We start from the raw sequence: 13,601 nt of genomic DNA, 5'->3' as shown, positions 1-13,601 counted from the left end.
TGTCTAACAAAATATTCTACACACCATTTCAAGCAGATTTTGACCATCACTATATTTTGAAATTCTCAAAATTTAAAGTAATCAATTTTAACCTATCAATAATAGACAAAGAACCGATCATCACAGTATTTTAGGTACTTTTGATCAACAAAAGAAATAAAATTATATTGGTTTTTTTATTTGCCACTATTTAAAAAATTTCACATAGTTAAAATCATACATAATAAAAACAGTAACAAAAATAGTAAGGGGAAAAATCAAAACTTTTTTATCTATACAATTTAGTCCTAAAACAACAAAGATAATCATATCATTACAAACCCATCATGATTCCACTAATGAATAAACGACTACTAATATCATGTAATAGAAACATACCAACGAGACATTTACTACTATCAAGAACCATACCCAGAAGATCATCACATCAATATCATCAACAACTTATTATACCCTCTAGAAATATAGGATTTATTAAAATAATAGCAAGAGCAACAAAACTACCAGCATATATTGGAGGTACTATGGCAGCTGGTGGAACTTATGTTGCATATAAAGTTGAACAAGCTAGCTCTTATACTCAAGATAAACTAAATGCATTTAAAGATTTTACCGATGGAATATTTGATGGAACAGGTGAATTTTTCAAAGGAATGAAAGGAAGTGAAAATGCTAGCGGTAGTGGTAGTGGTGGCGATGGTGGTGGTAGTGGAGATAATGCAACAACTGCATTGGGGGCAACTGCAGCAGCTGTGGGTTTAACATCAGATGATGATGAAGATACGGTGGTAGATGATGACGAAGAAGAAGAAGAAGATATGGAGACATTAATTGAAGAAGAAGATGAAGATATACCTGATGACACAGATGATCATATGTTGAATCTTACAAGACAAATGATTGAGATAAGAAATTTATTATCAAGTATAGATCACGATGGTATAAAATTACCTTCTATAGTTGTTATTGGTTCACAATCAAGTGGTAAATCATCAGTATTAGAAAGTATTGTTGGACAAGAATTTTTACCAAAAGGTTCAAATATGGTTACAAGAAGACCAATAGAATTAACTTTAGTTAATACACCAGAGTCAGCATCAAATGTTGCAGAATTACCTGCATTAAAAATGTATAATTTAACGGACTTTACACAATTGCAAAAAATCTTATATGATTTAAATATGGCTGTTCCTGAAACCGATTGTATATCAAATGATCCGATTCAAGTAACTATAAGGTCTCCAAAAGTTCCAGATTTATCTTTAGTTGATTTACCTGGTTACATTCAAGTGGAAGCTGCAGATCAACCAATTGAATTGAAAAAAAAAATTAGAGATCTTTGTTTGAAATATTTGGAACCACCAAATATTATATTGGCAATTTCAGCTGCCGATGTCGATTTAGCAAATTCTGCAGCATTAAGAGCTTCAAGAGTAGCCGATCCAAGAGGTGAACGTACTATTGGTGTCATAACTAAATTAGATTTAGTGAAACCAGAAGAAGCAAGAAAAATTTTGACAAATCGAAAATATCCTTTGAGGTTGGGATACGTTGGTGTCATAACAAAAGCACCACAAGCTAAAGAGTCTGGATTATTCTCAAGACATAAAGTAACTGGTTACCAAGCATTTGTAGCTCAACAAAATTTTGAACATAACTACTTGAAAGAAAATAAAGAAGAGTTCTATGGTACTACCGTGGGTACAAAAAATTTGAAAAAGAAATTAATGAAAGTTTTGGAAAAAACAATGGCTGCATCATTAAGACCAACTCATTTAGCTATACAACAAGAATTAGAAGAAACCTCATACCAATTTAAAGTTGAATTTAATGATTTACCATTGACTCCCGAAATGTATTTAGCTAATAATATTGATATGTTAAAATTAGGTACAAAAGATTTAAGTCATAATTTTTCAAGAAATGAATTAAAATCAATTTTGAAAAATGCATTAGATCAAAAAATATTGGATTTATTAGCAGAAAGATATTGGAATAAGCCATTTGATTTGAATGCTGCAAGTCTTGAACCAAATTTAAAGGAGTTGACACAAGCTATACATGATGGTGATTTATACTGGCATAAAAAGCTAGATTTGACTTCTGGCTCTTTAACTAAATTAGGAGTCGGTAGATTATCGACAAATCTTATAACGAATGCATTATTGACCGAGGTTGAAAACTTGGTTGATAACACTCAACTCAAAAATCATCCAATGGCAAAACAAGCTGTAAAAGATGCAGCAAAAAGCGTATTAAGCACCAAATACTATTCAACTGCAGATCAAGTTGAGAATTGTATCAAACCATATAAATATGAAATTGAATTAGAAGATCGAGAATGGCAAAGCTCAAAAGATAATGCAGTCAATCTATTGAAAGAAGAAATGAGACAATGTGATGAAGTTTATAATGATTTGAAACATCAAGTTGGAGGTAGAAAATTACAACAGGTTGTAACATATTTGGAAAAATTAAAACAACAAAAGCAAGAAAATATAGATTTTTCAAGTAATGAAACACTAGGGTTTTCACCAACTTTAATACAACGTGGTAAAGATGCAATATTTTTGAAAGATAGATTATCTTTGCTAAAAATGAGATATCAATTTATTAAAAATTCCAAAAAATGTAAATCAAAAGAAAATAAATATCAATGTCCAGAAATATTTTTGGATGCTGTAGCTACAAAAATTTCAACGACTGCAATTTTATTTTTAAATGTTGAATTATTAAGTGATTTTTATTATAATTTCCCAAGAGAACTTGATTTGAAATTCTTTAACAATTTATCAAAAGAGGATATTGAAAAATTTGCAAAAGAAGATTCAAAAGTTAAAAAACATATTGAATTACAAGAACGTAAAGATTTGTTGGAAAATGCATTGAGTAAAATTGAAAGTGTTTTGGCTATACAAAGAACTCAAAAGAAGACTAATGAAGATGAACAAAAATCTATATTTAAATGGTAGTTATTTATATATATTATTTTAATATATTTGTTATACGATCGAAGATATTTTCTATTTCTAATCCATTCAAATTTTGGAAAATTGGTTGGAAAGTATGTAAGTCAATAACTTTCTTAGTGGTTGAACTATCTTCTATTTCTTCAATTTTGCCATTTTGAGACTTGGTGTTATTTTCTCTGTAACTCAATAAATCAACATTTGCTTGAGCGTTTATTAACATTTGACTTATATCGTTGGTGATGGAACTAACTTCTTCAACATTTAATAAGGTTGAGTTTATGGAACCAACTCGACATTCTAAATCCACAAGATAAAAAGAACCTGAGTCGTATCTAATTGATGCAATACCCAGTGGATGATTTTGAACAAATATAGGTTGTAATTGATTTGGTTTGAAAAGGTATAATTTTGATGATACTTGTAAATTGTCTTCTTTTTCTACGTAGTAGTTGATAGCTAAACAAATTAAAGATTTTATTGGGTCAATGGTGATTAAGTTTGATGCACCACTGGTAGTTGAAATCTTTAGTATCAAGTTTGTTAATTCTCCTTTGATCAAATCATAGACAAAAAATCTAGTTTTGGACAACACAATTAATTTGTTATCTAAGTATTGGATTGATCTAATTTTGGATTCCGTCAATACGGGAATTTGAAAATCTATAACCTCAAATGTTTTGCTATCAATACAAATTATTGAGCATTCATGACTTAAGAATATTATAGATGAATCATCTGACCAACTTAAACTTATGGCATCACTTTCCGTATTAGATGATGGTTTAAATTTTCTTAATGACCATGATATCTGTTGTGATTTATTTGTTGTAGTTTTATAGATTTCTTTCGGGAATGTTGGTCTCCAAACTCTCACACCACCTTTATTGTCAGCTGTTAAAAACGCAACACCTCCAAAATAAGAAGTTGGTGCTGGTATCAAGGATACTACTGAATTTTTGCCATGAGGATCCATTATTATAGTAGTCACTTCCCATGATTTATCTTTATCATTCTCCAAGAATTTCCAAAATTTTAAAGCATATTGCTTTTCATTTGTGGATATTACTGAATCAATTTCGGAGTTGGCAACTTCATCGTATGTACACATCCATTCACCATCTGATGTAAATTTCAATAATGATATTTGTGGATCAATTAAATTTGTTTCCGAACGTACTTTACCTGTTGATATAGTTGATGCAGCATTTTGAATAAAACTTTGTTCGTTCTTGACTAAATCAAATGATTGAATTTGTGATTCGTTTGGGAAATATAAATTTTTGGTTTTTGAATGAATTTCAAATTTACAACTGTAATCATAGTTTAATTTTAATTTGTTGAATGATTCATCTTTTGCAACTTTTTTTTTAGTTTTGACTAAGGTTGTTTTTAAATTGTTGGAAAATTTTGGTCTTATTGTATTTACGGATAATCTTGAAACTAAATCAACCATACTGAGCACCAAAACTTCATAATTGTTTACATCAGTTCTTAATAATAATTGAATATAATCATTTTTATAATTGTCTATATTGATTTTATCAATGACACCATTTAATCGTGGTAAAAATTGTTTTTTTTCAGTTTCCAATTGCCAGAACACTAAAACCTTTTCAGAACCACCAGATATCAAATAATTATTATCCAGTGAAAATTGTAACGCATTAATTTGCTCAATATGCCATTTTAATACTCTTTGAGTTTTGTCATTATTAATAATTAATCCTCCATATATCACTTGTATAACACCTGAATTCGTTCCCAATGCAATAATTGAATCATTTGATACGGCTATTGAAGTAATCGGTGATCTATATTGGAATGAGATGAGTTCTTTCGTAATTAACTCCTCCACTTTTGACTCTTCATTATTGTAGTACGTTTCCAAGTCTAATAATAAAACTTTATGATCATTCAACACAAATGCTATTTTTTTGAAATCAAGTGAAATGGAGTAGAGCAATACGTTTTGTACTTCTCCTATAGTGGTTGTTGCTTCTGAAGTTCTATCAATTGACAATATATATCTTGTATGAGGACTAGATCCTTTTTTTTTATCTTTTTTACCCGTCACTATTATGAATGAGTTATGTTTGACACAAACGACTGATAAAAAGTTATGTTGAGGTTGTAATTGGATTGTAGTGGTGGAAATTATTGGATCAATTAATTTATCTTTGTAGTTTATTGTTATAATTTCTCCGAATTGCTTGAACAAGATTATTTGATTCGGATTGTTTGTATCTAGTTTCAAATCAATTAAATCATCTAAGTCTATATCTATTGATTTTATGCATTGTTTTGTTGAAATAAAATAAATTCTTATTTGATGAGTTAAAGTGATAATTAAATATCTCCCATCACTCGAGAATATTGATGCCGTAATATTTGAATATGGAAAATTTATCGGTACACCCCCAGTCAACATGGATATTGACCACTCATTTATAGATGAAGATGGCATTTGAGTTGATGTTATGGTTAATTTTTAAAAAGTTGGTTGCAAAAGTCTTCTGCTATTAAAAAAAAAATTAAATTGTGATGAGACTGAATATAAAATATTAAAGAGAGAAAGAAAAATCAATTATGAAAAAAAAGTACAACTAACAATCAACTAAGTCCAATATCATCACTTACAAAATGATTATTCCAATACGTTGTTTTTCATGTGGTAAAGTGGTTGGTGACAAATGGGAAGCATATTTAGAATATTTACAAGAAGAAAATGCAAATGAAGGTGACGCATTAGATAAATTAAAATTGAAAAGATATTGTTGTAGAAGAATGGTTTTAACTCATGTCGATTTAATTGAAAAATTTTTAAGATATAATCCATTAGAAAAGAAAGATATCAATTAAGATTAGAAAGACACGATCGTTCCAAGTTACAATTTTCAAGGTTATGGAGTTGTAAATGTATTTTAATCATAGCACTTATACTCGCATTGTATAAATTTTAGTTCACAACTGGGACGGCAAATAGCAAAAATGAAGAAGTATCATTGAGATAGGAATCTTATTTGATTTTGCAACTTCCACCACATCATTCACCAGGTTTTATTTTCATATTGTATAATCACTTCAAAAAAATATATAAGCAATTTATCAGTTAATTAAAACCTATTAATTATTGACAAATAACTTCTTAAGCCACCAGTCATAAACGCTTTTGCAGTCCAGATGTAACCTTTCTGACCTTTGAAGACTAAATCTTCAAAGACATGCATGATCACTCCCGCAATGGGTTTGAAAACATTAGATTTTATTGAGTAATAGGATCAGGCTTCAACTCTGAGAATCCTTTTATGTAGAATGTACCTGAGTTTTCACTACTCTCCGGTTTATAAGCCATTATATCATCAAGTCCTTATACTTTTAAATTAATTTTTATTGTAACTTCCTCGACTTTTTCAGTATAATGAGTCTTGACAAATGCAACACTTGAGGTAATATCAATTCTTGAGTTTATAGATTGACAAATTCATTCCACCAGTAATTATTTTTTAAAGCCTGATACTTCGTAAGTGTTTTGCATTTCTATTTGAGACAATTTTATACTGGTTTTGAACCGGCAAATTCATAATAACCTGATCTTAAACTGATCCTTTGAACAAATTGGGACTTTTATCATTTAGGTTAGAAATGCCAAACATCGATAATAGTTTACTATTAGACTATAGACGTAAGAATAGGGTCAAGCTGGCTTTGTTCAATTAAGTAACCTAACTCTGATATCATTCTAATTGATGTATGATCGAGAGGAATTGATGAATGACCACCTGAAGTTATTAATTCAACTTGAACATAGTTTTTACCTTTTTCAACAACCCTAGCAATTGCAATAACCGCGTTAGCTAACGGGTCAATAGTTAATTTATTTTTTTAAGCAATTGTTGACTTTAAGTTACTGTGGAGATAGTTATTAGATTGACAAAGTCACTAGTTATATTAATACTGATTTAAATTTTTGCAACCAAAATTCAAATGCGAATTTCATTTGCATAACAATAATGACTATAAACAAAGAATATAATTACAAACAAGAAAATTATTCACCAAGGAGAACACTGGCCAAGATTTTTTGGTTGTTGATTGAAACCTTAAGTCATGGATGTCTTTTTCTTATTTGCAATTTTTTTATAATGTCATGTACACCAATTAAATCAAATGGTCCGAGTACAATAAAATTTAAAATTGAAGCAAATTCTCAAATTTCCAAAAATTGTGTTGATTTAATTCAACAAAGTTTAAAATTTGCAACTTATTTATCAAATGATTTAAACGTTTTTGTTAACTCAACTACAAATGATTCAATTTTGCAAAAGATTGATACATTTTTTTATGGAAATATATATCATTTAAATCCTTTGGGATATTGTAGACTTGATCAATTTGGCTCAAGAATTGGTTGTTATTACGGTACTGGATTGAATATAATAACTTGTCTTTTACAAGATATTGAGTTACAATTATCGGAATTAACATCATCCAAGTTCCAATTTGTTGAAATTTATTATAAAATTGTGAATCAAATATGTGGATATCAAGTTTCTACTTCATTTCCTTGTGTATTGAAAACGTACAATATTTTCGGCTTCGCTGTTCAATGGTTAAGTTTGATAGGTGCAATTTTACCACTAATTGCAGCTATAGTATGTTTGACAGACTTGATTTTGGCTGTGCTAATTAGAGTTCTGTTCCGAAATATTTACAGAATTAAAGTGTTTTGTATTTGCTCAAGTTGTATTTGCATGAATTTAATGTATGGGTTTACTTATTTAACTTGGGACATAATTAGCCAGTTAGTAATAAAATATGAGTTAGGAATAGTCATGTTTCAAAATCTCAATTGGATCGTTATAGATATTTGCTATATTGTTTGCTATATAGTGTTGATTATCTCTGATTGTAAGTCAATATAACAATCTATATGAAACGTTTCATGTACTTGATGCATCACTAATATCAAAAGTATAAATATTCTTGTAACTTAGGTAGTGTTACTACCAAAAAAATCAAGAATTACAGCATGTTTCAAAATTTAATTAGCAGCGAGTAGTTTCTTAATTGCGTGTTTTTTTTTGCTTGCTCAAATTTTATCAAATTTGTTTTGGAAAGGTTGCGTGTCATAGTCTGTCATCTCAGTTTGATTAGTTATTTCTAAATAGCATTTCAAAGATTCAGTCAGGCGAGTAGGACCATCGAATTGTCTTTCTAGGTTGTAATTTCCAGTAAAACGGAATAAGCTACGAATAAAAAGTAGTTTGCTAGAATTACTCAGGCCATTACTTTTCTATTGTTCTTAGATACAATAATGGACTTTTATGTCATTGATACTTGAGAGAAATCATCGAGTTTAAAGACGAATTTGCTCAGAGCTAAAAGTTTCATGATGAAACACCAAATTTCTTATTATCCTGCATATAAAAAATCTATACGGAATTTTCCATTTCAAACAATTGACCTTACAAGAGTTCTTTCTAATTACTAAGTTCAAATACTTCGTAATTAAGAGATTGATACGACATTGTTATTTCTACACTTTTTTTCTTTAATCTTTTAATAAATTTTATTTTTTGTGTGAATTACAAAATTCTAATAAAATCATGAATATTTATCAAATTAACCTCAAATTTTTCAACCACAACTACTTGGATTCAGCAGCCATCTTGTCTGCTTTGGCAACAGCATCAGATACATCGCCCACCATATAGAACGAAGCCTCTGGCAAACTGTCGTATTTACCTTCTAAAACATCTTTGAATGATTTGACAGTGTCAGCTAATCTTACCAATTTTCCTGGAATACCAGTGAAAACTTCAGCAACAGCAAAAGGTTGTGATAAAAATCTTTGGATTTTACGAGCTCTTTCAACAGTTAATTTATCTTGTTCAGATAATTCATCCATACCTAAAATAGCAATGATATCTTGTAATGATTTATAAGCTTGTAAAGTTTGTTGAACACCAGTGGCAACATCATAATGTTCTTGACCGACAACATCAGCATCTAATAATCTTGATTTTGAATCTAATGGATCAACAGCTGGGTAAATACCTAATTCCGAAATACCTCTAGACAAGACAGTAGTAGCATCTAAATGTGCGAATGTAGTAGCTGGAGCTGGATCGGTTAAATCATCAGCTGGGACGTAAACAGCTTGAACTGAAGTGACTGAACCCTTCTTGGTGGTAGTAATACGTTCTTGTAAAAGACCCATATCAGTGGCTAAAGTTGGTTGATAACCGACAGCTGATGGAATACGACCTAATAAGGCTGAGACTTCTGAACCAGCTTGAGTAAATCTAAAAATATTATCAATGAATAATAAGACATCTTGACCTTCTTCATCTCTGAAATATTCAGCAATGGTTAAACCAGTTAAAGCAACTCTTGCTCTTGCTCCTGGTGGTTCATTCATTTGACCGAAAACTAAAGCGACTTTTGAATCACCTTCTAAGTTAATGACACCAGTTTCTTTCATTTCACGGTATAAATCATTACCTTCTCTAGTTCTTTCACCGACACCAGTGAAAACTGAAAAACCACCATGGGCTTTAGCAATATTGTTGATTAATTCTTGGATAAAGACAGTTTTACCAACACCAGCACCACCGAATAAACCAATTTTACCACCTCTAGCGTATGGAGCTAATAAGTCAACAACTTTAATACCAGTTTCTAAAACTTCAGCACTTGTTGATTGTTCAACGAATGATGGTGGTTCAGCATGAATTGGCATTCTTTTTTTACATTCAATTGGACCTCTGTCATCAATTGGATCACCAGTAACATTGATAATTCTACCTAAGGTACCTCTACCAACTGGGACGGAAATTGGAGCACCGGTATCATGGACTGAAGTACCTCTAACTAAACCTTCAGTACCATCCATAGCAATTGCTCTAACAGTGTTTTCACCTAAATGTTGAGCAACTTCTAAAACTAAATCTTGTTTACCATTTTTTAAGGTTAAAGCATTTAAAATAGCTGGTAAGTTTCCTTCTTCGAATTGAACATCAACGACGGCACCAATAACAGCTCTAAACAAAAGGTTGTTAGTATAAATGTACTTGATGAAATCTTCAATACTATTGGTTAAAACGATGGTCGTGGGACTTGGCTGAAAAGTTTTGAAAAATCGATTCGTGCCATAACAATACCCATTGGCAAATCTTGACTAGTTATCAAAGTCCAAAATGTGGATTGTGAGAGATTGAAAACGACTCTCGATAATTTCACTAAAGTTGCATCGCATTGAATCACGACAAATTGACCGTGTTTATTAATCCGATTTTTTTTTGTACAAGTGAAGAACGTCAATTACATGGTTTATATTCACTCTATTGATTTATCCAAGCCTGCAGATTATGTCCCCTCAACTTCAATCCCCAATTGTATTCAAGGCCAATTCATGGCAATTAATTATCTTTTGTGAACATACCTAACTTTACCATCAGCAGCTTTTGTTGCAGTTGCTAAATTTCTGGCAGTTCTGGCTGATGCTTGTACAGCAGTACGTGAAGTAGCATTAAATAATCTTGGTAAAACCATTGTTATGTTATAACTTTGGCTAACTTAATTAATAATTTTTTATTTTGAACTTAATGCTAATAAAGTAGTAGTTAATTTAAAATGATCGAAAATTGAAAAAAAAATTTGTTTAAAATTGCAAAAAAAAAGTTCAACAGTTAAACAAGTCTACAATTGGTAGCTGTTATACTCTATTTGAAGAAAAAAAGTATATAATAACCAATTAAATTGTTACAATCAATTAGGTAGTGTAAATTTAGAAACCGAGAAGATTTAAGAAATTGAATATAATTTCTAGCCGAGTTGCTACCAAACACTGCCGTAAAAAAAAATATATGGTGTTTCAAGTTACAAGATCCCCGACCATATAAAACACCTAAGAATTCTGAAACAAATTCATAAAATTATTTAATACAAGCTATACATATTCTAAAGTTCTTAAATTATACTTAGAAATTTCAATTAAGTCACTTATTTCTTGTGGATAATTTTGGTAGATCAATTTAGTGTCACTAGAAATGTCCTTTTCATCTAAAACGCAACTTAAACATATTTTTTTAGAAGCAGGATCAATTTTTTTGGTTCTACTTCTTTTCATTTTTGGAGGAGCAATGATTTTTTGTTTTTCTTCTAGCGATAAGATTCTTTTAGATTTCCTCCTTTTAGAAGTTGAATCTTCTTTCGATTCTTCCTCAAATGATCTTTTTTTAGCTTGTGATATCAATTGATCAAATTCATCCATTTCACATTTAATTTTATTTAGTTGGGACAATTCATTTGATGAGTTTGAATTAGCTAAAGCATGAATATTTGGTGGTTGGTCCTTTTTAACAGCTTCTTTCGGTGATGGCTCCGGTGTAAGTAATTGAGAATTCACTGCTTTCTTTTCTTCCACTGCTTTAAATTCTTCATCTCCCAAAATACAGTATTGGAAACCTAAATGAGTTTTACAACCAGAACATAGGTTTTCTTCTTCAAATACTTCGATAACTTCTCCCTTTTGTTCTGCATCAAACTGACGTTGTTTGTAATGTTTTGGTCTATATTCTATTGATAATTTCTTTTGTTGTATCTGCAGTATCAACTTATTTTGATTCTGTATAAAGTTTTGTAAAATATCAATACTTTTTCTAACTAGTTCCAAATTTTCAAATTTATCAGTTTCTTTGTTAAACTTTTTCAAAATATTTTCCACTAGTTCGTAATAATTAAAAACATTTTCCTTCTTAATTGGTCTATATTCTGAAATTGATCTATCACCAAATTCTAACCAGTCATTCATTGCAAAATTTACCGCTTCGTTAAAATTGAACCCGCAATTGAAACCAGCATGATAAACTTTTGGATAAGTAATTACAAATTCATTTGGATTTTGATCAGCGTAAACACACGGTATACCATTTTCAATAATTTTCATTGGACTCATTAAAGTGACTAATTGATGTAATAAATCAGGTTGTTTTTGAAATAAATCTGGAGCTGATTTTTTCATTAGATTTTCAAATGAATCTGAAAATGCTGAAGGAATACCATACCATTTCTTGGTTGCTCCGAAATGGCAATAATTTGCTGATAATGTATAATGATCTTCAACGTGCCAACAAAATGTTGAAAGTAGTGATCCTATATAAATCCAAGGTACTGTCATTCCTGATATTGAGGTATTTATATAATTTAATAATGATCCTTTGGCAAATGGCAATTTTGTTAAGTTGTATGGGTGATTTATATAATATTGATTTACTGGGTCATTAAGATCTAAATCTGGAGTATTCATCATGGGAAATCCACTTATTTCCCCAGGTCTTAGGTTGTGTATATCAGCACCATATTTCACTTCCAAATCTGATTTTTCTATATCCACAAAAGACCAAAATTTCTTTTCAATTTGATCTAGAGTTAGCCTTTCTCCATTATTGTAATTTTTTGAAAACTCTTTATCAAATTCTTGACACATTTCATAAAATTCTGGTATATTATATTTAATTTCTGGATTTTCTTCAAACCCATATTCACCTGTTCCAATTAAGCATTTGTCACAATACCAATTTGTTACCGGAACTTGCGTTAATGGAGGATTCAAACATTTCATATGGTAAGCATTATCACAATTGTCACAAAGTAATGTTTCTTCTGGATCATCATTATCACCACAAACCATACAATTATCTTCATCTTCAGAATCACTTTCGGGAAAATCGTAATTTTGATTATTATTCAAGTAATTTGCATAATATTTGATAGCTGAATCATATTCTAATTCTATTGCCTTCGATTTTGGGTCTACTTTGAATAATTCGTTAACTTCTCGCCAATTCTTTATAGCTTGATGACCACCCATTTTTTCAATTAAACAATATAAATCGTAATAATATACTTTTTGACCGTCAACTTTGAAATACAATTTCACTAGCTTCTTCCTTCTCATTTTCAAAAATCTATTTAGATTCTCTTTAAAGAAGTTTCTAGATCTTGTCGTTATACCTAAATCACTTATAACTTGTTGTCTAACATGAAATTTAAAACTTGAGGAAATTTGAAACTTGGGCTTCCAATTCAAAGGTGGAATAATTTTAACAATACCATATATTTTACCAAGCTCCGAAATAGGTTTACTGGATAAATAACCTACTGGATCCAAAAATTCTTCTTCGGTTGGTTGCAAAACCGGACATGGTGTTAATAAATTTTTATTGAAATTTGACATATTAATATTGGTATCGATCAAATCGTAACAGCCTAGCGTCTAAAAATTTTAAATCTAAAGTAATAAATTTTAATGTTCTGATGTAGTTTTAAAAATTTGAAGTTTAGTTACAATTTGTTCAACCAGATATCTATGAGCTAACTTTTTTTTTTTTTTTTTTTTTTTTTTTTTTNTGTAGAGAAGGTTAAAATTAAAGGACTAAAAAGGCTCTTGAAGAGTATGTGTAGAGATGATTGTGTAGACGAATCTCAGAAATTTACTACTTACTCGAAGTCCATCCGAAATCTAATCAATTTAATCAATGATTTTATCTTCATTTACCTTGTTAAGTTTCATTTTAAAAATTTTGGCTGTAGAATTTGAATTTTTATCAGTTGATTTTCTCTCGC

At 30.0% G+C, this 13,601-nt stretch overlaps 6 protein-coding genes across 6 annotated transcripts; 3 read left to right on the top strand and 3 right to left on the bottom strand. All coding sequences in view use genetic code 12, as the record gives it.

Moving 5' to 3' along the window:
- Nucleotides 1–338: 338 nt before the first annotated feature.
- KGF54_001744 (dynamin-related GTPase) lies at nt 339–2,972 on the top strand (the record flags this gene model as incomplete). Its single annotated transcript, XM_051762147.1, has 1 exon — nt 339–2,972. One exon carries the CDS (start codon nt 339–341, stop codon nt 2,970–2,972), a length of 2,634 nt encoding a protein of 877 aa, XP_051621282.1.
- Nucleotides 2,973–2,985: 13 nt separating this feature from the next.
- On the bottom strand, nt 2,986–5,436 carry NAN1 (Nan1p; the record flags this gene model as incomplete). Its single annotated transcript, XM_051762146.1, has 1 exon — nt 2,986–5,436. The coding sequence occupies one exon, from the start codon at nt 5,434–5,436 to the stop codon at nt 2,986–2,988; it is 2,451 nt and encodes an 816-aa protein (XP_051621281.1).
- Nucleotides 5,437–5,612: 176 nt separating this feature from the next.
- On the top strand, nt 5,613–5,831 carry KGF54_001742 (DNA-directed RNA polymerase core subunit; the record flags this gene model as incomplete). Its single annotated transcript, XM_051762145.1, has 1 exon — nt 5,613–5,831. One exon carries the CDS (start codon nt 5,613–5,615, stop codon nt 5,829–5,831), a length of 219 nt encoding a protein of 72 aa, XP_051621280.1.
- A 1,283-nt stretch (nt 5,832–7,114) lies between these two features.
- KGF54_001741 (uncharacterized protein) lies at nt 7,115–8,313 on the top strand (the record flags this gene model as incomplete). The annotated part of the gene is made up of 2 exons (XM_051762144.1): nt 7,115–7,715; nt 8,279–8,313. 2 exons carry the CDS (start codon nt 7,115–7,117, stop codon nt 8,311–8,313), a joined length of 636 nt encoding a protein of 211 aa, XP_051621279.1.
- Nucleotides 8,314–8,619: 306 nt separating this feature from the next.
- ATP2 (F1F0 ATP synthase subunit beta) lies at nt 8,620–10,526 on the bottom strand (the record flags this gene model as incomplete). Its single annotated transcript, XM_051762143.1, has 2 exons — nt 8,620–10,015; nt 10,417–10,526. 2 exons carry the CDS (start codon nt 10,524–10,526, stop codon nt 8,620–8,622), a joined length of 1,506 nt encoding a protein of 501 aa, XP_051621278.1.
- A 397-nt stretch (nt 10,527–10,923) lies between these two features.
- Nucleotides 10,924–13,212, bottom strand: KGF54_001739 (histone demethylase; the record flags this gene model as incomplete). The annotated part of the gene is made up of 1 exon (XM_051762141.1): nt 10,924–13,212. One exon carries the CDS (start codon nt 13,210–13,212, stop codon nt 10,924–10,926), a length of 2,289 nt encoding a protein of 762 aa, XP_051621277.1.
- Nucleotides 13,213–13,601: the final 389 nt, after the last annotated feature.

Source organism: Candida jiufengensis (assembly GCF_024610255.1).
Source record: "Candida jiufengensis strain CBS 10846 chromosome Unknown scaffold5, whole genome shotgun sequence".
Classification (NCBI taxonomy): domain Eukaryota; kingdom Fungi; phylum Ascomycota; class Pichiomycetes; order Serinales; family Debaryomycetaceae; genus Lodderomyces; species Lodderomyces jiufengensis.
The sequence above is the reverse complement of the archived record's forward strand: the minus strand, read 5'-3'. Positions and strand labels throughout refer to the sequence as shown.